The sequence below is a fragment of the Falco naumanni genome, chromosome 1 (genome assembly GCF_017639655.2).
Source record: "Falco naumanni isolate bFalNau1 chromosome 1, bFalNau1.pat, whole genome shotgun sequence".
Lineage (NCBI taxonomy): Eukaryota > Metazoa > Chordata > Aves > Falconiformes > Falconidae > Falco > Falco naumanni.
The window spans coordinates 122,850,103-122,876,377 of record NC_054054.1 but is presented as its reverse complement, the minus strand read 5'-3'; the positions used below and the strand labels follow the sequence as shown (position 1 = coordinate 122,876,377).

Sequence of the window (26,275 nt, the reverse complement as noted above, 5' to 3'; positions counted from 1 at the left end):
TCAGCAAAGAAAAATTCTGCCCATACAATTGCAGGGAACTCCTCTTGTGTTTCATTAGCTGCAACTCTCCGCTTACCAAGGCTGCAGCAGGGTGGGGGGGACTGTCCCAGCTCAAAGGGCCACCAGTACAGAAGCCACTCGGACTGTCATGAATAGCCTCTTCAGTGCTGGGAGCCAGAAGAAAGTTGAGCTGGTGTTTGCACTCAAGCAGCTCCGCCAGTGCCAGAGGGACAGGGTTCAGCACTGACTAGGGAACGTTGCTCCTGTTACGCCTGAGGCATCCAGCCTACTGCCTAGCCTGGAGTCCAAACCCAAAGCTACCTTGCAAAACTGAGCATGCTGCTTTCCCCAGCTCAAGCTCCCCTATACCCTCAGATTTGCTCTGCCTCTCTCCCTCTTCCTCCCTTAGGGCAAAAAAGGTCTCAACCCTTCTCGCTTAGACAACCGTCTGCAGCCTGGTGGTAACAACTTGCTATCCCCACTGTCCCACCCTTGGGTGCACAGAAGGGAGGATCTCCTCTGAAAGGTGGCTCCCCCTTTGACCCGTCAGACTTGACTCAGGCACAGAACAGCACATACAGTGGGGAGGGGAAGAAACTTTCTATATCTGTACAGCACATACAGTGGGGAGGGGAAGAAACTTTCTATATCTGTTTGTTCTGGGCAGGGAGAACAACTGAACCAGGAATTCATCTCTTCTCCTGGACAATACACACCAGATTTTCAGGAGGACAGGTGGAGCAGCGACTCCAGTGGGATGACAGAACCACAGTGACAGCAAGAAGATGATGAAATGGGTGTAAGCAGCATTCTGCCTGTGATGCCAGTCTCTGGTTGTCAGACATACTGTTTCAGGCAAATGATTCCTAATCCAGAGAACATCATCTCCCCTCCGGGAGGGGAACAGAGTCCCTTGATACCACCCTACCACACTGGACTGTGCTAGAGTCCTCTGTTAAATTGTTCCTCCACCTCAGTAAATTCTTTAATCCAAGGACAGCAAATGCCACTATTTTTCTGTTTCTCAAAGGAACTAAGATTCATACCCCTAAAAAATCAGAGCTTTTGCTCTTCCTGTAGGAAGTTTTATTCTTCCTTTAAAGACAAGGAGTTTTATAGCAATCAGCCATGAAACTTGTCAGGAGAAAAACCACATTTTATACCCTGAATTTGAAACACAGAACATTTCAGATTAAAAATAGCTCCATTTTTCAGTGTCTGCCAGATCTGGGAGGGAGGTGAAAATCCACAGGGACTTGATTTGATGCGTGAAAAAGCAGAATTCTATAGCAGTGAGTATGCACACACACTTATTTTAGGTCAAATAATAGCTCTGCAATAATACTTTGCTTAGCGGAGAAAACCAAATCTTGGGATAGACCCATGCTAGCTGGTACTCTGGTGCTGAGTACTGTGACAATTCAAGTGCATCCATCAGGAGAGGGGGGACAGACACTTTAAAATAAATAAATATTTTTTAAAAAAATCTCACCACATCATAGTTCTCCTGCCTTTAAGGTGGTTTCTCTTTCAAGTTCCAAATTCCTGCTCCTGTATCAGCAATCGTGACAACTATCTTGCCAAGATACCAGATGATCTGTCTGCATGACCCAGGTGTGGGCATAGACCAGGCCAGCATGCAACCTTCCCCCCCAGAACAAGTAGCTCCAGATCAGGCTTCCTTGTTCCCCAGCCGTGTAGTGGGGCAGCAAAGGGACCTGGTACAATATTCAACCTTCCTCCCTTCCCTTCTCAACGGGGGAAGAAAACAGGCCATGCACTGCCTGCAGCTTTCTGAGGAACTGAAGCTCAAGCCTGTGCATCTCAAACGTAGCCAACAACTGCACAGTTACTCCAGAGCACCCTATGTTCTGCAAAAGGGCCAGCTCTGCTCTTTGGGGTGATGAGTTATCAATCAGAAAAATAACAGCCAAGTGGCACCATGCATCCCAGTGAGCAAAGGCTCTACACAATCCTCTGCCACCAGCTAAATGGATAGACCCTAGCAAAGGAGAACAGGAATCATCAGGCGTAGCTTTGACTCTAACGATACCAGCAGTTAAACATCCAATATTAAGGGCTACTAAGTAATGCAGGAGTTGATGGGACAGAGGAAGGGTTACCTTAGTAATCTGATTGAGGAGAATGGCCAGTCATTCCCTCCCTCCAAACCGGTGTTGGATGACAGAGGCCAGATCATTTATACAATATTGATGTGTGTTGTCATTGGCAAGGAACACAATACCGGGGCACTCAAACATCCCTTCTCTGACGTCACCATCACAACTGGCACGCACAGAGCATCTGCATCACAGGAGCCAGGTCCTGAGCAGGGCTGACTAACTTGCCTGCTGACATCAGAAAAACACCTTGTGTTCCCACTGGGAAAGAGCTTACTCAGCTGCACCTCAGGGGGAACAGCGAGCAGAGAATGACCTCAGAAAAACTATAGTACTCACTACAGACAGAGTCTTTCCTTGAATGAACTGCTTTCGTTTGGGTTGGGTGTGTGTAATTCAAGCTGGTTTAGACTACAAGAAACCATCCAATGCAGTTTTGTGTCAAACTTCCACCCACACATCAGCTACATAATTAATAAGGATGAAAGAGCTGGTATTCACATCCTCAGTGATCAGTAGAGCTTGTTATATTCTGTTCAGCTTTAGAAGTCAGCAAAAACCCCATACTTCATGCATTGTACTACATGCTTGGTCATTAAATACAGGCTTATAAACCCATAAAGTCACTGTTGCTTGCAAGTGTGGAGTAATTTTTTTGCATGAACTAGTTTGTTTTGCAGTAGGCCCAAAAGTTAATTAGTTTTCACAGTTTTATTACTCCACATGGTCAAATAACAGCCTGGAGCTTCCAGTCAGCTGAAACTGCACAAGGTCCAGAAAATTCTCACTGTGCTTTTCAGGACTGTTTACTAGGGCCATAAATCAGCAGCTGGCAAAAGACTTTCTGCCCCAGCTCCTCTTGGCCACTAGTACCAACCATGAAAGATCCCATATATCAACGTGCAGCTCTCAGCTCATGGGCCACAGAGGGAATAAAGCTGGAAGATATTGTTTTACACACATACAACAATTCTTTGGAAGACATTTTGGCTGTCACCACCCTGGGGAAGTTACTCAATGCACCTGTCTTGTTGAAGGGGACTGTGCAGCATTTATATGCCAGCCAGCTTCAGCTGTCACATACAACTATGAAGCTATGCTGCTGCTCTCTCCACCATGAAAGCTGTTTCCTCTTACGCCTGACAGGTAGATAAACTGGCCATTGCACTCATTCATAAAAAGACATGGCTTTGGCCTCTCCGAACATTGCAGAAGGCAATGAATGCAGGCAGGAGGTTCCCATCAGGTGAAAACCACACAAGCTAGCCAGCATACTACAGCTTCTGGAATACAGACTGACTGAAAGGCATTGCAATAGCAAAAATCTCTAGTGCGGATACCCAACACTGGCGAATCCTCTAAAAAAGCCAACGTATGCTCCGGCTCATAGAGCTCTAGAGAAGACAACACTAGAATATTTACCATGCTGAAAGCACAAGAGCAGTCCTGCACACATGCACACAGACACAAGACATCCCCAAACAGTTCCCAGGGTTGGCAAGTCCAAGTGTGACAAAGCAAACATGCAGCTCAGTAAAGATTCTTTAGACACTTTATTTAGGTTGAAAGAAAGTTATTCCTCTAGCTATGGTCTCCAGGCACAGCTCAGGGACCAAAAATAGCAGCAGCAGGACCATCTCCCCTGCTCTTCACAGCAGTCTCCCCCAAAGGGGCTGCCTAAACGCACAAATCAATGCAAAAGAAACATTGCTCCAAACCCCAAATACTATTGTCAGAGGACACACGAAGGAAAAACGTTGATGCCTTCCCTGCTGACGAGGGGGACAGCTATTCAGACACATAAATCCAGTGATAACAAAACTGTGTGCAAAAGCAACTCCTCTATTAGCAACCAAGAGGGAGCAGCTGAGGGAAGAGGCAGCAGTTAAAGGAACCACAATAAACACTTTCATTTTCCTCCCCAGTGCAAACAAGAAGGCTAAAAAGCAACAACCTTCCACAGTGGCCACAGCCTGCAGTGAGTAAAGATGCTTAAGGCCTACTTCCCATTATTTCTCAGCATGAAGGTAAGTAAACATGTGAGAGGAGTGGCAAGCAGCCAGTGGAAGGAAGCAAGCATCTGGCTCTGCTTCAGAGCAAGGGGCAGAAACTAAAATCCCCCTCTGGTCTCCAAATCCCTTAGGACACGTACTAGCTCCAGCAAAACAGACAGTTGATGTTAGACATATAATGGGTCCAGGACAATTGTCATACTTGTTTTCAAGTGCTTTGCTAGACCAAGTCAGAGCACACAGGATTGAGTCCTCCAGTAGTTTTTTTGTGGAACTTTCCATTTTTCACCTTTTGTAATATTGATCCTTTCTCTGCCAAAAGGTAAGCATGGCTACATCTCACAGGCTGTAGGTTGTCATCAACAAGCGTTTCCACTACCATCATACATCACAAACAATTATGCTACACCAAGCAGAGTCACCATCATCACTGGTACCTAATAGTGAAGGATCACAGAGGCAGAGATGCTCCCTCAGGGAACGCTGCCCTGAAGGAGTGCATGAGACCAGAGGTTTGATGATAGTCACAAACAGCTTTGCCTCCAGCATCCTTGTTTGGTTTTTCCTCATACAACTCAGGAAACTCCAGAGTATACGCTACTTACAGAGTATGTTAAGTATCAAAGAACACAAAGAACAGTTCCTAAGGGTAAGATTGATCTTCCTTGTTTAACATTAGTTTCATACATCATTATTCTTTCACCAGTAACACTGTCACTGCAGACAGCTGTTCCTAAGCAACAGGAACATATACTAAGAATACATGTCCTGCTAGTGCTGGGGTTTTATGAAGGAATTCAAGGTCCCAGTGAGACTTAGTGTGATCACAAACATCCAGGACTTTCACTACGCCTTTTACCAAGACATACCATCTCTGGTGACAGAATATCCCCAGCATCACCACAAGCAGCTGTATCAGAGGGGATGCCACTGCTCAGAAGACTAGGAGAGGAAAGGAAAAGAAGTGACTGTCCCAGGTGCTACAGCTTGAGCAGGTAAACACTGCAAGGTTTGAATCACGTAAAAATCGAAAGCGTTCTGAGATCAGGTTTTCTCAGCACTCTTTATGTACAATGGTGCAGGAAAAGAGCCCATCAACTAAACCCCATCAACTCTCTCATGTTGTGCTGGTACCAAGCTGATTTGAAAGCAACACATTGTACAACGGCTAGTAAGGAGGCAGAAAGAGATCACAGCTTCCTTGGCTGCTGTCAAACTCAAACACGCCCACTGCTGCATTCAATTTGCAAATGTGCCCCGGTACATTTGGACTGACTGCAAATACCGGAAGGCAACAGGAGCATCATACTTCCTATCGCAGAGGAGATACACTTGTTTTCCAGGTCTGGTAGAAAGTGACTTTAAAAGCCCTGTAAATGTTACAGGAATAAGTGATGATGGTGTAGAAAAGCACCTCCAAACTGTTTCCACTCGCTAAGCAGCTGGTTTGTTCCTCTGGAGACAGGATGCTCTCTTCCCCTTCTCTGTTGTAACAGAGCACACAGCCACAGAGCACAATGCACCAGCTGATTTGCAGAACAGCATCAATCCACTCTGTGTTTATGGCTTTTTCCTCCCTTTCTTTTTAAACATGCGGCTTAAATGTTTTTATTGCTTCACTGATTTTCTACATGCAAGACAGGATTTGTGAACAATACATTAGCAAGGATCTATGTGCTTAAAAACCATCCCGCATGTTCAGCTGAAACAGCACAGCACACTACCAAAGCCTCCCACTGCAGCTGGGATCAGGAGGCAACAGAGATACACAACGGTCTGAATGAAGCTTGCCATTCCTCTCAGACACTGCACTCTTAACACGCAGGTTTCCAGGCAGCTCAGACGTGGAAGGTACACAAATGTGTAATGAGTAGGAAGCCTCCTGAGGCTTTTACAAATCCAGAGACATCAAGCTGCCAGTAACTCACGGGCTGTGTAAGAGTGACTCAGCCTCCATGTGCTTTTCGGTGTGCTTGTTATGACTCCTTGAAACATTTCAGGAGATGCAGTCTTCTACCAGCACAAGCTTAACAGTGCTGTGTTTGCTACACTGCTGATGTCTGGTTCATATTGGCAGCTTCTACTCCCAACGTTTTGCACTAGGCAAAGCCAACAGTCTGCATTACAGGCTGGTGGGATTGGAGAGAATAGTATCCAAATAGCCAGGGAAAAGGGAAATGGAATAGCTGATGACAAACCTTTCACACTGTAGGGAAGGTGTAAATACTGACAATCTCAGAGACCCACAGCCAGCTCAAGGGCTGGCTGGTGTTCAATGTACAGAGGTATTAGAAGATTAAGGAGGAAGTCGGGGAATTTTCGCTGTTCATCCTGCAAGAGGTGGGAAGGTCATTAACGACCTCCATGTAGCTTTTTCATGCCAAGTCATCACTCCAGGGTATCATGGCCAAAAGCCAAATCTGGGTATAAGCCCTGAAGTGCTGGGAGAATGCCATTCACTGTAACAACACTGGGGACAGACACAGACTAATCCAGGCACGGTAAAGGACAGGACATGACCCTACAAAGGGAATAGTCTCCCAGACATCTATTCACCGCTGAATGCCTCAGTTTCCCTCCTTGACCAAAGGAAGGATAAGTTCCCCTCCCCTCTCTCCTGGGGGCTGCTGTATGCAAAAGAGCCTCTGGCAGAGGGCAGTGAGGGGTTGATAATCCAGACAACATCAGCAAGCCAATCTCCTTCAGCAAAAACAGATCCTCTCTTACCAGCCCATTCTTCCCTTCAAGTCTGTCCACAGGGCAATGAATTTGAAGGGAGACTTTCTTTTCCCCAACCCTATAACCCAAAGTGAAGGAGTCAAAGGGTTAATGCTGCATGACAAAGGTCAGCCCAGTTTGGGGAGAGAGGAGAAAGGGAAGCATTGTGGCTGCAGACAGCAGCTCCCTGCGACCAAAACACCACTTGAAAAATGTAAAGTAATGGCGCTGCTCAGAATAAAAAAAAAAAGGCCTGAGAGCCCTGCCTAAATCCAAGGGCTTTTATCGCTCACAAAAGCCCAGCCCCTTGAGTCATTAATCGTGTGCTCCATGGCTGGGCGCCTCAAAAAGCAGCAGATGACACATGCCCAGCTGCTGTTGCTGCCCCTCCTCAAGGTAGCAGAGCAGAAGCAGGTGCACTCCCAGTGCCCTCTGCTTGAGACTAATCTATTCTCCCTCCTTGTCCTCTGCCTTTCATCTCCTCCAGCAGCCCACGCTGACAACTGTAAATGAGATTAGACTTCAAGGCGTGGGGCAGATGCAGAACCCCCTCCGTGCATTGCCAAGAGACCCTTGTAGCTTTTAAAGTGTCTTTCCCCTTTACAATGCACGGCTTGGTGGAGGCGGAGAAGGGGGCAAATTTCTTGTCATGCTCACAGAGGCGTCTAATATAGCAGACGAGGCAGACTCTGGTTCTAGGGCCTGGATGCTAATCTGTTATCACCATGGACAGTCTTCCCACCAGTACCTCTGATTCTCCAGTTCACATCAGGAGATGAAGTAGTAAGTCTATGACCATTTCGTAATTCCAGTTCCCATAACCTCCTCTTTGCAGCACTACTCCACTTAAATGCAGACATACATCCTGACAAACACTGCTCTTAAAAAGGCAGCAATAGTAAAAACTTCAGGCAATGACTTCAAGGTTGCATACAACCCTGTGCTCAACCCCCTGCCTCTACTGCTGCTCTCACTGCCATTGTTTCCTATTCTTCATCTTGTAGTTTTGGCTCCTCCTGCTCGCAGTAACCAACACAAACCAGCAATAAGACCCAAGCAATTTGTCCGAGAAAGTGCTAAAATCTCCAGGCACAAGTCACTGCCTAGAGCTCAGAAAGACCTGCCTGGCAAGGTGTTCCAGCCACAGCTGGCAGGGTTTAGCCAGCAACAATAGTCAGGGAAACTTCTCAAAGTGAGGTGTGATGTTTAGCTCAACAGTGCCCCAGTAAACAAACTGGAATATCTTACAGTGTGGGAAATCGCTTGTCCTGCCCACGTTAAAGGCCACTCAGAGAAAAGGGACACAGTTAACATAAAAGATCATTGAGTTCAAAACAATTCCTTTTCTCAGTTACCACCAACCATGATAATAGCTAGCCTGATTTTACGGATTGCTTTGCAACCTCCATCGTGCAGGAACCAGCCCTGGATTTAAGAAGGCTGCAAAGTCAGCATATTTTCAAGCATATTTCAATGTTTTATGAGACTATGGCAGAGCAGGTTCAGCTGCACCCACTACTGGTAGTGTCAGCAACTGAACTCCTGGCAAGTGCATGTCTGGTCCAGGATACCTCTACAGCCTTGTTTCTGAGCTCAGGTTTTCCATTAGCTGCCTACACACACTGGGTAACTTGGCATCTCTCTGCATTCCCCATAAACTCTGTTCATCTGTTGCCATCACACCCACGTACAAGTCTCAGGAAGGAATCCAGGATTTCTAAAGCAGCTGCAACAAAAACACAGCCTGGATTGACAAGTGATAGGATCAAGGTGCTGAGCCAGTGAGGAGGGTCTTTTTGAAGAGTTTTGTGTGTGTCTATTTAAAACAAGTTTGTTGTCATGACTACAAACCAGGGTATGGGTGAGAAGAAGTGAGAACTTCAAGATGAGGGCTGATAATGTTAATTCACCCTTGAAATCTCAGCAGCCATAGGGGGATGGGGAAATAGAGAAGGTGGTACAAGCTCTTGGCATCTAACATGGCTAAAAGCCACCTTCAGAAGGCAGGTCTGTCCTAAAAATTAACATCGTCCTCCTAGATAGCACCTTTCACCCAGCACAGCCAAGGGCTGGATAATACCGATTAGCTGCAGTCATCTCTAAAGCAGGGGCACCGGGGACATGGAGGCAAAGAAGGGCACCCAAGGCCCTAGAAAGGACACAGCAAAGCAGGAACAGCCCCTCGGGAGACTCATCTGCAGACTCACTCTCTAACCCTCAGACAACTTTGCTTCAACAAGGACAGCGAGATGTTCTCATGTCTGCATGCAAGGCCGTTAATAAGGGATCTTATTAGCACAGAGAAGCGTGAAACTGTCAGAACCTGCTCCTGGGATTGTCACACTTTGAACTTTACCAGAAGATGAACAAAACAATGTTTTTTTGGCCAGTGAAGAACAAATGATGAAAACCCCCCAAGTGATCACAGAGCAATAGAGAGAGGCAATGCCTTGCTCTGCTCAGAGCTTGGATTCCACACAGAGACAGCACAGAGAGCTCAACGACAGTACAGGCTCTGCAGAAGGCAGCAGATGCGGAGCTAATGTGTGTGCGGGGGTGGAGGGTGTTTATGAGCACAATAAATAAATGTATGAATCTCTATAAAAGTTCCCATATAAAAGTGAGTTAGAGCTGCCCGAGGGCCATGGCCTCATAATAAACACATCTCGTAAGCACAGTATGAAGCCGCAGCTGTACTGTAACTGCCTGGCTGCAGCACTGAAAATCCGTGAGTCTGCCTGCTCCCAAACTCTTGGGTGAAGTGCTGACCCCACTAAATGCAGGAGGGATTTGGTACTTGCTTCAGTGTAGCCAGGACTTTGCCCTGGGAGGGGCTTCTTTGTACTTCAAAGCCTAGGAAGTAGTTCTGGATCTGCTGACAAATTTTTCTTTTACTTCTTGAAAAGAAGCACTCTGCAAGTGGCTGGAGATGCTGGCTTGAGTCAGAGTTCCCAGCATACCGGCTTAGATAAACTCCTCCAGAAAGCATTGTCAGTCACTCCTCACACCCAAAATAAACAAGCAAAAAGCACTGTTCCATGGCTGAGCAGCAATTTTCATCAAGAAGTTTTGAATTTTTAATCTAAGATGTTGGAAGGGGTCATTAAAAAAACACAAACCCTTTAATTTTGTATGTCTAAATAGAAACCTGATTTTTTTTATAAGTAAACCTAAATAGAAGTAATTTTAAAAATCTAACCACAGAAAAAAAAAAAAAAGGCATTAATAATTTCTTTTCCTCCTCAAAGGCTAGAGGGAAATTGCTGAACCCTCCCTCACACTGTTTGCTGTCATACTCCACCACCCTAGAAACAAGAGCCTTGCAGACTCCCTGCCTGTGAATTCCCAACTGCTCTAACTCTTTCTCCAGAGCCTTCTCTTGCTCTGCTGCTCTCCTGGGAGGTGGTGAATGCAGAGGCCCACGTGTCTTAGCTGAGAGGGTGGCTATCAAACTTCAATCCCAGCCCATAAGTCACAAATGCACAGGGCACGTGAATCTTCGGCCACCCATTCCCGCTCTAAGTACACATAAGGCCAGGTCATATCTCCCAGGGAGAGGTGCAACTGTTCCGAGTTTCAACACACAGGCTTTCTTTAGGTATTAAGACTGTCCTCATGTTTCACATGGATGCCAATCAGTGCTAAACAAAACACTCCCTGCTCCTACCAGCACAGAGCTGCTGGGAATAGCAACCTTGTTCCACGACAAACAGCATCTTGCAAATTCACGGCAGGGCTAATTGCATTGCATTGCTGATATAACACTCAAGGAAGACATCAGCTCCTTGGCTTTGCCCACAGGCAACAAGGACGTTATTGATTTATTCAGGACTTAGACTAGTTGTCACAGGTTGCATTCTCTTTGATAATAAAGCCTTACAGACAAGGCTTAAATTTCAGCTGCAGCCCTAATTGAAACATAGCTAATTATTGAAGGTCTGCCTTTACAGCCCATTCCCTTGTCACTCGGGTAATGTTCTGTAAATCCAGATGTCAAACTCTCCCCTCCCTTAAAAAGAAAAAAAGAAGGAAAAAACCCCATCAACTATTCAAGCAAGTCCAGTGGGAAATTACAGATTCCTCTCTTTGAGCCCAAAGTAGCTACCAGCCAAGAGCCCCATCCCACAAGGGCTCAATGACTTCAAAGGATGCTTGTAGAATCAGACTCCAGATGAAGGCCAACATTCGAGACGGAGGAGAATTCAAAGTGGCTGAAACAAACATTCCACCCAGACCACAAGCAATTTATCTTGCATCCACCTTTTGAGTGGCAGCATACCCTACAAGCCCCAACAAATTCAAATACACCGCACAATCTAGGTACGATCAACAATTATAGTAACCCAATTCCCAACTGCCAGCTTGCTTGACTGTACAACAACAAATGTACTGCAGTCCAGACACGTGGATAAGCAGTCAGTCACGGCTAACCGGGTATAAACGAGCACTCATCAGAACAGGCAGTCCAGTTATTAGCTGAATGATAACGGGACCCCCAGGGTACCAAGGACATCCTTTCACAGAGACCACACCACAGCTTTTGGCTTTGCAGTTCAGCCAGACACTGAAGCAAGATTATCGCCTCATAAAGCAGGGATGAAATCCCATCTGAACTTTAGTACTGCCAGGACGATGCCCAGCATCAGAGTAAGCTCCCTTACAGAAGGTGACATTTACACGCACACACAACAGCACAAAAGTTTATGACATCAAAAGCAGCGCTCTCTTTAGAACTCAGCACTCAGTTTAGAAGCAAGTCAACCCTAGAAAAATCCTTCAGTTTATAGCAGCTTCACATTCCATCCTGGCAGATGGAAGGAACACCACAAAGCAAACACGTCAGAGCAGCTAAAAGCATAATTCACAAACTAGAATCCACAACCCAAATTCATAGCAGCTATAACTCAGCTCTACAGAGCTGTGCTGATTCACCCAGCTACAGATCTGACCCAAGGCATTTACCTGACACAACCACAGCCTTTGGTACGGAAGCAGATACTCTGCTAATTCTGTGCAAGTTTAAAGCAGCAGGTCCTTCCCTGGAGGATGTAATCCCGCAGAAGTCAGTTTAGCAGCTGGGGAGCCATTTCAAAGAATCCAGCACTGGTTTTACAGGTCCTAGTTTGCCTGCCTCAGAGTCAAAGATCCTTTAACCCACAGAGCCAGGAGAGTGCAACTGGTAGCAAGCTGAGCACCTGCTGCAGCACCTCGGATCAGACCCTGCGCGCTGTAGTAAGGGATGGCCAGGCTGGGCCCACTTCTGTCCCTGGCTACTCTGAAGAGGAACTGAGAGAAAGGCCCAAAGCAGCAGTGGTAATTATGACTTGCATGCCAGCATCTTGGGAACTGGGAGCATGGAGCATCCTAGGCTGTATTTTAAATGCAAGGAAAATCTAGTACAGGGAAAATTAACTCTAGGTTAGACTCTGCTCACGAGACAGAGACAATACATCAGTTATTCACATACCTGATCAAACAGGGCTTTCCAGTGCTGAGAGGCAATGCATAAGGGAGGAAAAAGAAGAAAAAGAAGGTATAAGAGCAACGACATTAACATGCAGCAAACTGTAGAAGTATATTTGAATAGAGAAATAATTAAATGATTTAGTGCCATTCCCAACATCCTTCTTCATCCCAGAATCACCTACCCTTCCGGGGGAGGAGGCAGAGGGAATCTACCAACCACAGGGAAGACAGTTTTCACTTACAAATCCAAATTAGGATGAACTCAGAACATTCATGTGTTAATTCTCTTTTCTCCTGCTTTGTCTACTTGTGGGCAAGCAAGGAATAAAAGGCTTTTTTACTCACAGAGATGAAGAAAGCTCGGTGTATACTGAAGGGAGGGAGGAACTAGCAATGGTCTTTCAGATCACTTTCTGAGATCCTCTGGCCCAACACTGACCCACAGACCGCCTTGCTGGGCTGTCAGAGCCTTGCCTGCTGTCTGCTCCCAGCTCTGGCCGGGACTTGCTACAAGGTCTTTGATAACCCGCCAGTTCTTTGAGCCTCACATGTCCACATCTGCAAAACAGGTAATTCCTCTTGCACAAGGTGGGAGGGTGGAAGGCTGGAGAGAGCCCATGACAAGGATTTACCCCACAAGTTTTGTTCTAGCAGATCTGCTTTAAAAGCTCTGTGTAAGACAGAGCTCTACTTCAACACTGACAACCATGTGAACACTCCACAAGTCGTTGCCGCTTGGGAATAGAAAAAAACAAGCTAGCAAATGGCTCCGATCTATGCTTTGTAGAAAGCCTGATGTCAAGTCACCCCTCTGATTCCAGGCTTGCTGCCTCACTGTCCCACAGAACAGATTAAATTCCTAATGAATTATTTAAGGCTCTCTCTCATCTCTCCTGGATTTGGGTGACAGCCAAAAGGAGAGCAACTTCCATGGGGCAACAGCGAGGTAACCACTGGCTTGGGGTCCCCAGAAAAGACCTTGCAGATTTTCAGCTCTCCTATCTGAAGTGCTGTTTAGCACGCTTTGTTTCTGATGCATTCACTTTCCCAGAAAAGCAAAATGAGTAAAATAACAAACATCAGACTCACAGAAGCAATCCCCTCACTGTGCCATATGCAAAGCAGAGCTCTAGTGAGAGTCTTATCTAGTCTTGGAAGAAAGTTTCCTTTCACATGGTAGGCAGATTGAAAGCAGAATTGACTGGAGAGACAGTGGGATATTAGGCCACTGAAGTCCATTTAATCTGTTAAGTTGCTGGGTCCCCTCCTCCCCATGCCTATATCCATTTATAAACTCCAATTTATCACCATAAATCAGCCCAGTCTTTTAAACAGAACATTCTGGGACTGCCTGAATCCTGGCTTTGTAGGACACTGCTCCGAGAGCTGTAATGACATCACAGCTGAGCTTTTATACACTGTCAAGACTGTGACAGCCAAACATCCACTACGCAGTATTTTTGCGGTTAATAACACATAAACAACTGACCTTTTGTCAGCTCTTGCTGGGCAAGCCAGAGAGCTTACATCGAGCTTTCCAATGTAATAGCAACAACAGAAAACCAACCCCCAGTTAGGTCTCAGGGGAGCATAGTCCTAGCAGAGAGCAGTTTGAATTTTCAGAGATGATGCTCTGTAGCCTGCTTGTTTCAGCAGGAAATCTTGGCTGAGGAGGAGGAGGAGGGCATCTACACCACTTCCTGCTCTTCTGACTTGCAGACGATATACAATACCTCAGGCTTCTGTCACATCATCTATTGCCAGGTCTCAGCAGCTTCCCATAACCAATGTAGCCGCGGGCTCCAGCTCCATTTTGTTGCTTGCAGAAAACAAGGTACCAGAGTCAAATAACAATGCAGATCCCAGCCTAAGTAACGGTGAGACACTGCAGGCTGGATCAAACCCAAGCTGTCCTACCTCAAGGTCAAGCAGCAAGTCAGTAGCAGAACTAGGATGAGAATCTAGATTTTACCAAGGGAAGCTCATAGTGTCTCTCCTGTCTCAGGAGCCCAATCCTGCCAGGCACTGAGTGCTCCAGCATCTCCCAGGCCACTGGCAGGATTGAATCACTAATGGCTGCATTCGTGTAGAGGCTGGAGTAACTCCAAGGGGCTCATATGAATCACAACAGGGAATCTTTCCTGTAGACCATCCAGACAAGCACAAAATTTGTCAGAGAAGGAAAGGTCAGTCTGAGGTAAGCAAGCACTGGGATTTGGAAACCTGGACTGTGAAAGCTCCTGGAAAGCCACCCTTTGGGAGTGAAAGCTATGGATGCCCCTCTTAGGGGCATCTTAGGGATGCTCCTCTTAGGACATTCTGGCAGTGCTGTAGCAGAGGTAAAACTGCATCACACGTTCCCTCCTGACTGTACAGTGCTCAGGAACACAGCCTTGGGAATGCAGCTCTACCAGGCAATTGCACTTCCTCCGCTACCCTCTGGGAGGAAAATCCAACGGCAACCGAATTCTAGGTGATGCAGAAGGAAGGGCTGGGGGATGAGAAGCAGGCACTGCCCCTAGGCAGCCCCATGCGGGTTCCTCCAGCAGTGTCATAAAAGTAGAGGGGAAAAGGGACGCACCATTGCTGGAGGCTTAGTTCACAAGGGTCCCTATCATACTGGTGCAAGACCCGAGACAGCGCCGGCTTGAGAGAGACATTTAGTACCACTGCTTCATGCCTCCGTAGGCAGGAACAGACCCTGCACTTACCTCTGCAGATTAAGCAGAGACTTTGCACAGTCCTCATCCCAGCAGAGTTTGCTGGGAAGGAGAGCTGCGAGCACTCCTGGGATGCACCAGGAATGCAGGATCTGTGCGCGTTCACTCCCTCCCAGACAGGTGCACAGCGAGCTGCAGCCTCCAGGACCGGTAGATGCAGAACTACCGCCTCAGCTCTGCAGGCTTTGCTGCTCCGCCTGACAGGAGCAGATTCAAAGCACGCAGGACCACTTGGTGTCCTTCTAGGCTGGATGAGCAGAGGCAGAGACCCGGTGCCAAGTTATCCCACCCTCAGGTGCAATCAGAGCTCGGAGGATGGAGAGAAGCTATCTGCCCTGCCGAGCCGGGGAAAAAACTTCCTCAGCTGTTTCTTGCTGGGGGCTGGAAGAGGAAACAGGCTTCCGAGAGCGGGAGCGGTTTTCACATCTGTCAGCCTCCGGGCGGGTGGGACCCTGGAGAAGCTCTCTGTCCCCGGGAAGCCCCTCAAGCCCAGGCGTCAGCCCCTCTCCAGCCCGCCCAGCCGCAGCCCGCTGTGAGCCAGCATCGCCCCGGCGGCGCGGCTCCTGCGGGCACGGAGCGGACCGAGCCTGTCCGGCCGCTGCCGCCGGGGCTGCCCGGGCTGCGGCCCCGGGGACGGGCACAGCCCGCAGTGGCCGGCGGCGAGGGGCGCGCAGGGTGGCGGGGACGGCGGCTTTCCCTTGCCCCCAGAGGGTCACCAGCCCCATTCCTTCCCCCACCCCGGGCTTCGTCTATAAATAGCTTGAGCCGATTAACCCGACCGGGGGGAAAGGGGGGAAGACACCGAGCACAGGAAACTTACATCCTCCGCGGCCATAGGTAGGACATCCTCGGAGTCCAGCACCTCGATTTCTTCCGCCTCCGAGCTGGCAGCCACAGCGGGGGAAGAGCTGGCGTGAGGCTCCGGCAGCCTGTCTCCCATGCTTGGAAGCGGTCCCCCTCCAGCCCCCGCCCCCCCCTTCTCCTCAGATCCGTAAAGAAATTAAACCTAGCTGCTGCTTGGCAAACTTTCAAGCGCAGCCCAGCCTGCCTTCATGACTCCAGCAGCCGGGAGCGGAGGAAATCCTCCATCCAGGGACATCCAATTAGCGCGGGCAGCGCTGGCGGGCGGCATCCCGGCGGCCGGCTCCGCGCGGGGCAGGTGACCCCTCCCCGCCGCCCGCCCCTGCGGCCGGGCGCTGCCTGCCCCCCGCCCCGGCCAGGGCCGGCGCCTCCCCCAGCCCCGCCGGCCCGGCCCGGGGGGCGGCCCGCCCTTCCCGGCGCGGGGGAGCTGCGCGTCCCCGGGGGCTCCGGCGGGCACCGCCGGCAGCTGCAGCGCGGCCGGGGATGCGGGCTGGGCGGTGACACGGCGGGGGAGGGGGGGGGGGGGAGCCCTGGGTCGCCCCTTGGCCGGGGGAGGCGGTGCGGCCCGCCTGGGCACCGCCTCCCCTCGGGGCGCTCCAGCGGCGGCAGCGGGCAGCCCCTGCGGCGGGGCCCGGTCGGTCTCAGCGCTCCCGCCCGCCGCTGCGCAGGTGGCGAGGGGGGCTTTCCGCAGCAAACTTCCCCGTCCCGGGGAGTCTCACAGCCGGGGGCTGGTGTGGGGTTGCACATTTTTTACCGTAATTATTTGTTCCTATATGTCAAGACGGGTATCTTAACCATCTGGAGCCTGGACAAGGAACTTAAGGAATGCCTCGACCGAAGGCAAAAATCCAGCAGTTTTAGCTTCTTTCAATCAAGTACAGAAATAGCAGGTTGGCAAGGGGGCAGGGCGAGCAGAACCAGGCTGATCCGCATGGTGCCAGCGCCTCTGCTTCCTGCTGCACCTACAGCTGAAGCCAGACAGAGCCCGGAGCTGGAGCAGAGAGGGTCCTGCACTGCAGGTCATGTTTTCTTGATGCAAGAGCTCCAACACCAGACCAGACCCACCTCAGCTGCAAGGCCAGAAGCAAGCCAAAGTCCCTTTTTTCTCTACAAATTTGTTTTAAAAACTAACAACAAAAAAAGCAAAAGATTCCACACAGGAGACCTCTGGAACGAGAACGGGATCCTCCATGCAGCACTAGCAGAGCATGCAGCAGAGATCATCTCCCCCATCCGCAGCTGTCATGAACTCCGTACTGTGTATTACTTTTGATCCAGATCAAATTTGTCCCACACAATGATGGGAACCACACAGGTCCATGCTTTTAGCCACTGGCTCCTAGCTTCTTAGTTACTAAAAGATCTTTCTGCAGGAAAAGGGGAACGGTTCTTCCCATATGCCCACATGAGCTACACCTACCCACAGCCACCAGAGAACAGCAGGTTTCCACATCTCAGCATCCAGCGCAGCTGGCACTAACTTAAGGTCAGGGCCAAGGGCTAAAATATCATCCCACGCAGCTGATCAAGTCAGGCAAAGGGAATGATCTCCTCCATCACCTGATCTGATCCCTTAGCAAAACCAGCAGGAGACCTCAATCCTGCAAATGATCTGTATTTTGGGAACAAATGAAAGAGTTAAGAAGATAATCTCATTTTGTAGTACTGCCCAGATGCCCCATCCTGAACAAACATTAGAAATGAATCTGTTATCTTCAAGGAGCCTATGGTTAAAAATTTAAATTTAATTAAAATTCCCTCTGTTCGTGGTTCTGAGCCCAGCAGATCACAATCCTAGCCAAAAGATACTTTTCCAAGAAATGTTCCTTCCAGTATTTTGAAGAGGTTAGCTAAACTTTTAAAGCAAGTGCAAGAAGTAAACCTAGGACCTTTGGACCTGAAGAGCAGAACTTTTCCACCTCGGTATGCAGGCGGGAAAATAACAACAAAATAAAAGCTCTCCAGGGGTCTCCAGTGCAACTGACGAACGAGAGGGCTTCTTTCCCCTTAATGACCACAAATGTCATCATTGGTTAAACAGAGCAGACCTTCTTCAGGTTTAAAGGTGATTCCTTGAACATAGCACCCGCTTCTTGCTTGTCTAGAGCCTGCCCAGCCTACTCTCCCAAAGCGTAAGAATAGGCGCTACCACATCCAGTGCTTTTGAGAAGCACTAACCCACTTTACTCATACAACACCACCCCTGCCAAAACATCCCAGCTATTATAAAAACAATTTCTTTTTGATTGAAAAACTAAACCTCATCAAAACTTCAAAACAGATGGATAAGCAAAAATATGCTATGCCAACAGAAAGAAACAGCAATCATTTAAAGATGTCTGTAGGGAGGAGGGAAGCGAGTTTTTAAAGTAAAGAGAGAATAAATGAGCTGAATTTCAGGGGTAACAGGTTTCACACAGTTGGGGACTGCCGTGTCAAAAGCTCTGTGTTGCCTCTGATTCCAGATGCTAGCAGGAAAATGCTAACCATGAAGTCTAATATAAATGCAATAAACAGGGAGAACCCCCCAGACCTTACCTTAACACTGAACTCCTACTAAACTGGAAAACTGCTGCAAAATTAGAAATTCATTTTTCCTCTCTAAGGAATGCTTTTCACTAGTGGTAACGATAGGGTTTTTTTCAGGGAAATATCTCTGCACATTGCACATATGAGCTAGTGCTGTGCTATAATTGTCACAGAAAGGAAATTAACAGTATTCTAATGAGGGGTTTTGTTACAGACAAATTATCATCTTCCAAGTCTGTGAGAGCCTCTTAATTTAGACTGTCATTTCTCCCCACTGCATACCCTGGTGACTCTACCTTGGAAAACAGTAATTGCTAGAGAAACTAGGGAACTGTAGGCCACCACAGAGCAGATGCTGACAGAACACAGAAGGGCTTTGGAAGAAACTTAGCCAGAAAGAACTTGAGATAATAAACCCCAAACCATTTTCCCATTCAGTCAAGTAGGCAACCTTTTACATTCCTACTACTGCACACAAAATGTAGGATATACGTCCTTCCTGCATTGGAAGTATCTAAAAAGGTCAGCTCGTGAATATGCAACAAAAAACCCTCAAAGTAGGGACCTAGCCAACATCTGTTAGGTAAGCCTCCTGGAGCAGATCAAAACTTTGTTCATGGGTCCTTTTTCCACCCAAAGTAGCCCCAAAGGGCTTTTACAAAACTGCCCAGCTCTCACAACTGGAACTAAATGGACCAACTTACCCAGCCTGATTAATGTACCAGCACTTAGCTAGCCAGCCAGCCCTGGAAGGCAACTTCTGAAGCAAAATACAGTATTTTGGACTAGACGCCAAGAACACTGCACACAAACACAACCCTAGCAAGAAGTTAGATAGCACAATGTTGGGACTGGCTCAGACCAGTCAGATTAACCCCTTCATGAAAATGGCAAAAAATCTTTAAGGACCACAGACGGTATGAGATTGCAGTTTAAGCTGTGCCCAGGAGGCAACAGTGGCAAAGAGCTCTTTCAGTGTCAATGGTAATGCTTGTGGCTGGGCTAACAAGATCAGTGGGAGTTAAGACTCTTTGTGCTGCCTTTTGGCTTCTCCCTGGTTCATGGATACATGAAGAAGGAGTAGTGAGAAAAAATAAGGTCCAACCTCTTCTCTGATTTCTAATTTGTGTTGAAAGGCTATCCTTCTAACCTCCTACTCCCCATGTTACACTTAGAAATTTTTCAAGTCCAGCACTGAAAAAGTAGACTCTAGTCTTTCCACCTACAGCTCTTTTCCACCCCAGTAGCTGTTATTGGTTGCAACTGGTTCCAATTGCCTTTTTGGTTATAGCTGGGGAAATAATTAAATTTGCCATTAATCCTTTTTTGGGTGGTTGTGTTAAGAGGGAGCTCTACTATCTGTTGGTCAGCCCTACAGTACTGAAGATAAGTCTCTGCTCCTTTTTAACTGTCACCTGATGGGATCACCGCACACATGGGTAGCTCCATTGAAAATTAAAAGAATTGTTTGAAATGGAGACCAATTTTTAACTCAAGGTTAATTTCCAACATAAAATCAAGTCATGCTTACAATTAATCCTGAACTGACAAGCTTTCAGACGGGAGGTCAAAGCTGAGGGGTGAAGGATGTGTCTCCAAGGAAGATGAATTGAGGTCTTTGTTCCTCCCAGTGACTTTACACCACGGCCAGGCGATTCCCACATCAGACTGAATGGGAAGAGGAGATGGAGTCTGGTTTTGGAAGATACAGCAGAAGTTGTCAGGAAACTGATAGGCTCAGAGGAAAGAAATCACCGTTAAGGAGCCAGAGTGAGCAGAGCTGACTGGGCTGCTCCCTCTCCCTACCAAGCAGGACTCAACAGCAATAGCTCAGCTCGTTGGACTTTCACCTTCATGTGCTCCGTGAGTAGAATACTTTCCCCTCACGGTGACTATAATCCTCACAGGATCCAGGAGGCCTCGGCCAGTGGTTCAGTGAAGACCCTAACTCTTGCATAGGTGGCACAGCCACACGGGTTTCCCTGAGGCCACTCGCCCCAGCAGAGCCGCAGCACTTCAATTCCAGGACTTGGGCTCTCTTCCCAACTTTCAGGCTAAGCAAATTCCTCCCCCTAAGCCACTGGAGAAGGCCCGGTTCGATAAAGGAGCGCAGCGACCTGTGCCGCTCACCTGCGCGCTGGGAGGCCCGGCCGGTGGCAGCGCCTCCCCTCAGGGCTGCGGCCTTTCCCGCCGCGCTCGGCCCGCCTTTTCCCCAGGGGCCGTCGGGCCTCCGCGCAGGGCGGGGGGGGCGCCCACCGCGGCCCTGCCCCGCCGGTGTCCGAGCAGGGCGGGGGGGCGCCCACCGCGGCCCTGCCCCGCCGGTGTCCGAGCAGGGCGGGGGTTGCGCTGCCGGAGCCGCCCCTCAGGGCAGAGCCGAGGCGCCGCGCTCCCGCCGCCGTGCCCACTGCCCTGTCAGCTCGGCCGCAGCGCGCCCCCTGGCGCCCGCTCCCGCCGCCCCGTGGCGCGAACCGGCGGGCCGCCGCAGGTCCCCCGGCGCGGTGCCGCCTGCAACAGCCACCGCAAGGCGCCTCTCCAGGCGACACCGTGCTTAATTAACATGCGGTTACTCACCGCAGTAGCGACCTGGGAGCTGCCCTTTACAGCAAACGATTCCGTCAGCCAGTCCGAGGCCGGGCCGCCCCCCGAGCCGCCCCTGCCGCAGCCCCGCGCCCTGGGGCCGCGCTGCGCCACCTGCTCCGGGAGGTCCCGGGCGTCCCACCGGGCTCCCCCACGGAGAAATCCAGCACAAGCTCCCTCCCGGCGGGATGAAACACAAGCGGCTCGTTGGAACAGCAGCCACAACCCCCCAGTACCTGGCGCAGGTGATGAGCTGTGTCATTAATATAATATAATAATATGACAGGTGTGTGGGAACCGTCACCGAGCATCCAGAGCGCGGTATCAGGGATTTGGAAGCATTTTGGAACCCACAGCTGCTGACTGGTTTAGTAGAGCAGACCTCCCCCCCAGGACCCTGACCTCGGCGAGGCCAGGCAGTGCTCCGGGCAGTCAGCCTCTCAGAGACACTTCACCATTCGTACATTGGCAGTCTGAGATAGATTTTGAGAAATGGAGTCCTGAAATAGCCTTTCAGAAGTGCATTGAGGGGGGGTGGTGGTGGTAATAATCAGCAGTGCTAAGATCTGCTACGTGAGAATTTCCTATTAGGAAAACAAAAGGGAAACTCTCAAAGCGTCTGAGTATCCAGCCTTCCCTGCTTGCTTGGATGCTACAAGATCAACAGCCCCAAGTGAGCAAAGATCCCTGCATATTAACTTACACTATCACAGCGGTCTTCCTTCTTATTTTCTATCACAATCTGGTCTCCCTCTACCAAGGCAGGTATGTTGCACTTAAACAAAAGAAAAAAAAAAAACAAACACAAAAACCCCAAGGTATCTGTCAGTCCCCAAGAACACATCATGCACCTTCTGGCTCTTCCAAGTGCCATTGCTGCATGGCAACACAAGCTCGTGAATCGTACTGTAAAAATTCAAGGACTGGGAAACATTTGCTTGCTCGGGTCATCAGCTCAAAAGCTCTACACAACACTAATGGATTTATTTTCTGCCCCATGGATATCAGAAGACATCTCACAGAAAAAGGGCAGGAAATACTGTTCAGCTATGTGACGCACCTTCCACAAGCACCATCCACATCACATTCAGTAACTGGCATAACTGGCACTTGTGAGACCGTCCTGTACGGTGTCCAGTTCCAGGCTTCCCAGTACAGGACAGACATGACATACGGGAGTGTCACTAGCAGGCAGCCATTGAGATGGGTAGGGAGCTGGAACACAAAGACAGATTCAGTCCTAGGAAAAGCTGAATGTGGGGGAATCTAATTTCTGTGGTCTCCAGTTACCCAGCAGGAGGGAGGATACAGAGGTCATCTCCAACCATCACTTTCCCAGGGAAAGTAAGATTTTAAATAAGAGCATATACACCTCCCCAGAAAAGTATTAGCCCTCTTCTCTTCAAAAACTTTTAAGAAAGTAAGTAATTTTCTAGACAGAGTGTAATAGTTTACAGACTGGGAGCTTCCTAATCTTCTGGTGATAAAACTCTCTCATTCAGCTCCTCTCACCTTGTTTTTCTGGGAGGTCAGTGTAATAGACAGGCACTGGCTTTCCCAAACAACTCACTGAACTATTTGCTCTCCTCTTGAGTTCGATTTTGCCCTTGACAGTAAAGACAAAGTTAATGGTTGACTATGCATTTGTGTTACTGCTTTACAATATCACAGAAGTCACTTTTCTGATAAAAATCTGAAATAAACCTCTAATGGAAGCAACACAGTCGTAAGATGAAGCAAAGAAACTGCATAGCCAAGATATTTAAGCTCCAACAACTGACAGTATTCTCTTGGATGAAGGACAAGGTTTTATAAGGACCACCTTTCAGGGCAGGGGAAGGAGGGAAAGAAAAAAAAAAGGAAAATATAAACACACACACAGTACACAGTTATTTTATTGAAATACTTGAAAAGGCCAGCAATGGAAAAATAGGTTTGTCATGAGGAATTAATATTTGACTTATTGATCATTAAAAAAGCTGTGTCTATAGGTAATTTAGCCAGTTACAGAATGCACTGTGATCCATGCAACTAACATACTACAGTAGAATAGGCACTGTGTACTATTTTATTTTTATCTTATACACAGCTTTCAGCAGGTATGATTGACAGATGTGAGAAATTAAACGGAAACACTTTTCAAATTATAAACATTTATAATATACAAATTTGCTTCTCTGATTCGTAAGGGTTATAAAACAACATAGTGGAAACTGAAAAACACAAATTACATACAGCATATGAAGTTGATCTGGCAGTTTTTGAAGTTTATGGTTTCCTTTTAAAAGAAAAATCAGAATGCTAAATATGTCACTGGTCATGTAACATACAAAATCATAGGCCAGGATGGCAACAGTGACTTTGTCTTGAAATACATAATTAGCGAGGAAATTTGTTCATGAGTTAAAAAGAATAGATGAGAATGAAAATCACAAATTCTGCCTGGTGTAGCTTATAGTCCAAAAAAGATGAAGTCACTTCAGATCAATGTAAATAAATAAGCAATCCTTGAGGAAGTATGATCCTCGAGTTAAACCTACTCTCTACCGAAAATGAACTTCAACTATACACTAGTGTGTCACCATGATGAAACATCTAAGAACAGTATTTTGAACAGCTTGTTGGGAAGCAATGTCTTACTGCTTTAATATGTACAGGTTATTTACAACAAATTCCCTTTTGGCCTCACAAGTCAAGCCATTTTAGCTGGCTGTTAAGATGCAATTTTTTCCCCACGCATTATGCAATACTGTAGTTAGAGCTATAATTTAAAATAATCTTATGCATGAATTACAAATATTAATAAAGTAACTCTGCATATATAAATATTTCTAGCAGAATTTAAAGCATTCAGAATGTACATAAAAGTTTGGGGTTTTTATTTGGTAGGGCCAGATGTGCTGCTTCTCAGATCATCGTTGCTTTAATAATGCTTTGTACATAGCAAAACCCAAAACTGCAAAGACAGTAGCACCAAAACTTGCTCGGAGCCAAAATGTAGAACTCTTGAGGTCCGCTTGTGTCACATGCCTAAAATTTAACACACATATGAAACCAGGTTAATTCCATGACAGGAATACCAGACAACTTGTGCTAAACTACTCTGCTTTTGGAAATTCATCACTACACTTGTCACAGGCAAGCAGCTTACAGTTCAGCCTTACAAATACTTATACAGTCATCTTACTTTTCTTAAAAGCTTAGGATTTGATCTGCAGCCCTGATGACATAAGTAGATCTCACTGAAGTCAGAGAGCTCACACAGCTGAAGAGAAATGCAGGGGCAGATCTTTAGTCATGAAGGTAGGGAGGGCAGTGTGTCATCTTTGAGAGTACCAGCAAGCATTCAGAAAAGGAAAACAAAAATAGCTAGCAAATAATTAATAACCCATAGTGAGAACAACTCTGTCCAGCACAATCCTTTTTTTAAAATGTTGAGTTTGTGTATTTCTGCTTTTCCATGAAAAACTTTCTATTCCTGTTGAGTATCTACTTGTACTTCTTTCCAAAAAAAAGTCTACTGACAAGTAGCAAGTAATATTTTTCCAAAAGCTAGAATCAAAAGGAGCATTTGTAAATCCCTTTCTTCCCAGTACAGTCACAAGAACAGCAATAGAAACAGTCATCCAATACCAAGCTGAAAGCTAAAGTGCTAGTGAAACAAGCAGTGACAATGGCATCAACAGAAAAAGACAAGATGTAACAACAATATGAAGTGACTATATGACATAAAAAGCCACATCTTGCATGACAGTAGAGACAGCCAATGACCCAACTCTCCCAAATATTGCAAGAAGTCTGTGAGCATGCTCAGTTAAACACGGCTAGCCATCCTCAAAAGTAGTCTCAAGTATGACAGCTTACCATAAAGCAGGAGCTACCATTTAAAACAAGTTACCATAAATGCCATAATTCAAAGCACAAGTTCCTAAACAATAGTAAAGGGATTTTTTTTGTCTGCTTTTGTTTAAGATAGAACTTAAAACAGAACTTTGCTAGCCTAAGTATTTTAGCCTGTATTAATCATCACAGGTTACTTGGTGAAAGCTGCAAAAGTATTAAGTAGAAGGAGCATACAGAGATCCTAAAACATACACGGTGCACAAGAGGTCATACAGTGTGAACTGCAGAGCTATGGCATACAAGCTGTTTAATAAAGCAGGAGTTGTTACTTGCTATCAAAATGCACAAAACCAGTTTAGGATATTCTTTAGCAGATGTTTGCAGGAGCAATATAAGCCGTATAGATCATCAGTGTACTGTCATACTACATGCTGAAGAACTGGCTCTTTGGTGCATAAACCGCGAAACACAGCTGGTCTCTAAAAAATCCTAATCTTTTAAAAAAGTATCTTGCTGGGTTATGGAACAGATCAAATTTGTCAATTCCTGCAAGCATTAGTTCTTCTGCAGCTAGTTTTGACAAACTCTCTGCAAACTAGATATCAAGTGGTTTGCTGATGGGAAGAAAGGGAGAAGGCAATGGCAAGGTCACCTTAGTTTGGCTGTTGTTACCTGTCTTCAAGTAAACGTGGACCAAGAGATGACTCCATGAAGATGGAATCTTCTACAAAGTTGACGGCGTGCACCTGCTGCATAATACTGCTCTCCTCGTCTGCTAACAGCATGGCCCCCAACTCATCTATGTAGGATCTTAACCTTTTTACACACATGCACAGTTTGCAGTTCATAGCATGGCTCAACAACAGCGAGTGTCTCAAATATGCTCAAATAACAAAGCCCAGAGGATTTATAATTTTTAACCATCTAGTCCCCCATTTTTGTGCAGTTGTTAAAAACATAGTGCTTGGGGGGAAAAACAAAAATAAATGGAGTTTGTACTTTTGGTAAGCTAAATAAAATATATGCTTTTAAGTACCTAAATGCCATTGCTTTAAGGACAAAGAAAACTGCTTAAGAAACTGAATCTTTTCCCACTCCATCCCCAAAGTCTGAATTTTCATGTGTCCACAGGATACTGCAATACTCCTGCACCATATGCATGAGCTAGAGTACCTGTGCCAAGCACATTGGAATGACTCCAACACATCAGCCCCAAAACTGACAAGATCTCATTACTGTTGATAATTCAATTAAAGACTGTGTTTTATCATTACATGTGGTGGGTTTTTTACTAACAGACTGTAAAAACCCTTTTCTTCACATCAGTAAATGATAAAACTTATCTGTGTATGTAAAATAAATCACTTGTAATGTAACATGTTTTCAATAGATTACGTGGGAAGTTCTATTGGGTGAGTATTCGTATAAC

At 47.1% G+C, this 26,275-nt stretch overlaps 2 protein-coding genes across 11 annotated transcripts in view; both read right to left on the bottom strand.

Moving 5' to 3' along the window:
* The window catches only part of RHBDL3 (rhomboid like 3), a 74,671-nt gene extending 58,688 nt beyond the window's left edge, over window positions 1-15,983 (bottom strand). For 2 of the 5 annotated variants that reach the window (XM_040581945.1, XM_040581947.1), the window contains exons 1-3: window positions 15,857-15,971; window positions 14,050-14,135; window positions 12,318-12,341 (exon numbers count right to left, since the gene is read on the bottom strand). Coding sequence is in view for 3 of the 5 variants with exons in the window: in XM_040581941.1 (XP_040437875.1) it covers window positions 12,318-12,341; window positions 15,857-15,976 (144 nt within the window). In the remaining 2 variants the exon portion in view is untranslated. Of the gene's footprint in view, window positions 1-12,317; window positions 12,342-14,049; window positions 14,136-15,856 lie in introns of all 5 variants that reach the window. The other 3 variants (XM_040581941.1, XM_040581943.1, XM_040581944.1) reach the window with 2 other exon arrangements.
* A 6,897-nt stretch (window positions 15,984-22,880) lies between these two features.
* The window catches only part of RHOT1 (ras homolog family member T1), a 31,773-nt gene continuing 28,378 nt past the window's right edge, over window positions 22,881-26,275 (bottom strand). For 4 of the 6 annotated variants that reach the window (XM_040581913.1, XM_040581914.1, XM_040581912.1 and 1 more), the window contains 2 exons: window positions 25,519-25,662; window positions 22,881-24,033 (listed from right to left, as the gene is read on the bottom strand). In XM_040581913.1, coding sequence (XP_040437847.1) covers window positions 23,916-24,033; window positions 25,519-25,662 — 262 coding nt within the window. In that variant the 3' untranslated portion in view covers window positions 22,881-23,915. The remainder of the gene's footprint in view (window positions 24,034-25,518; window positions 25,663-26,275) is intronic. The other 2 variants (XM_040581915.1, XM_040581916.1) reach the window with 1 other exon arrangement.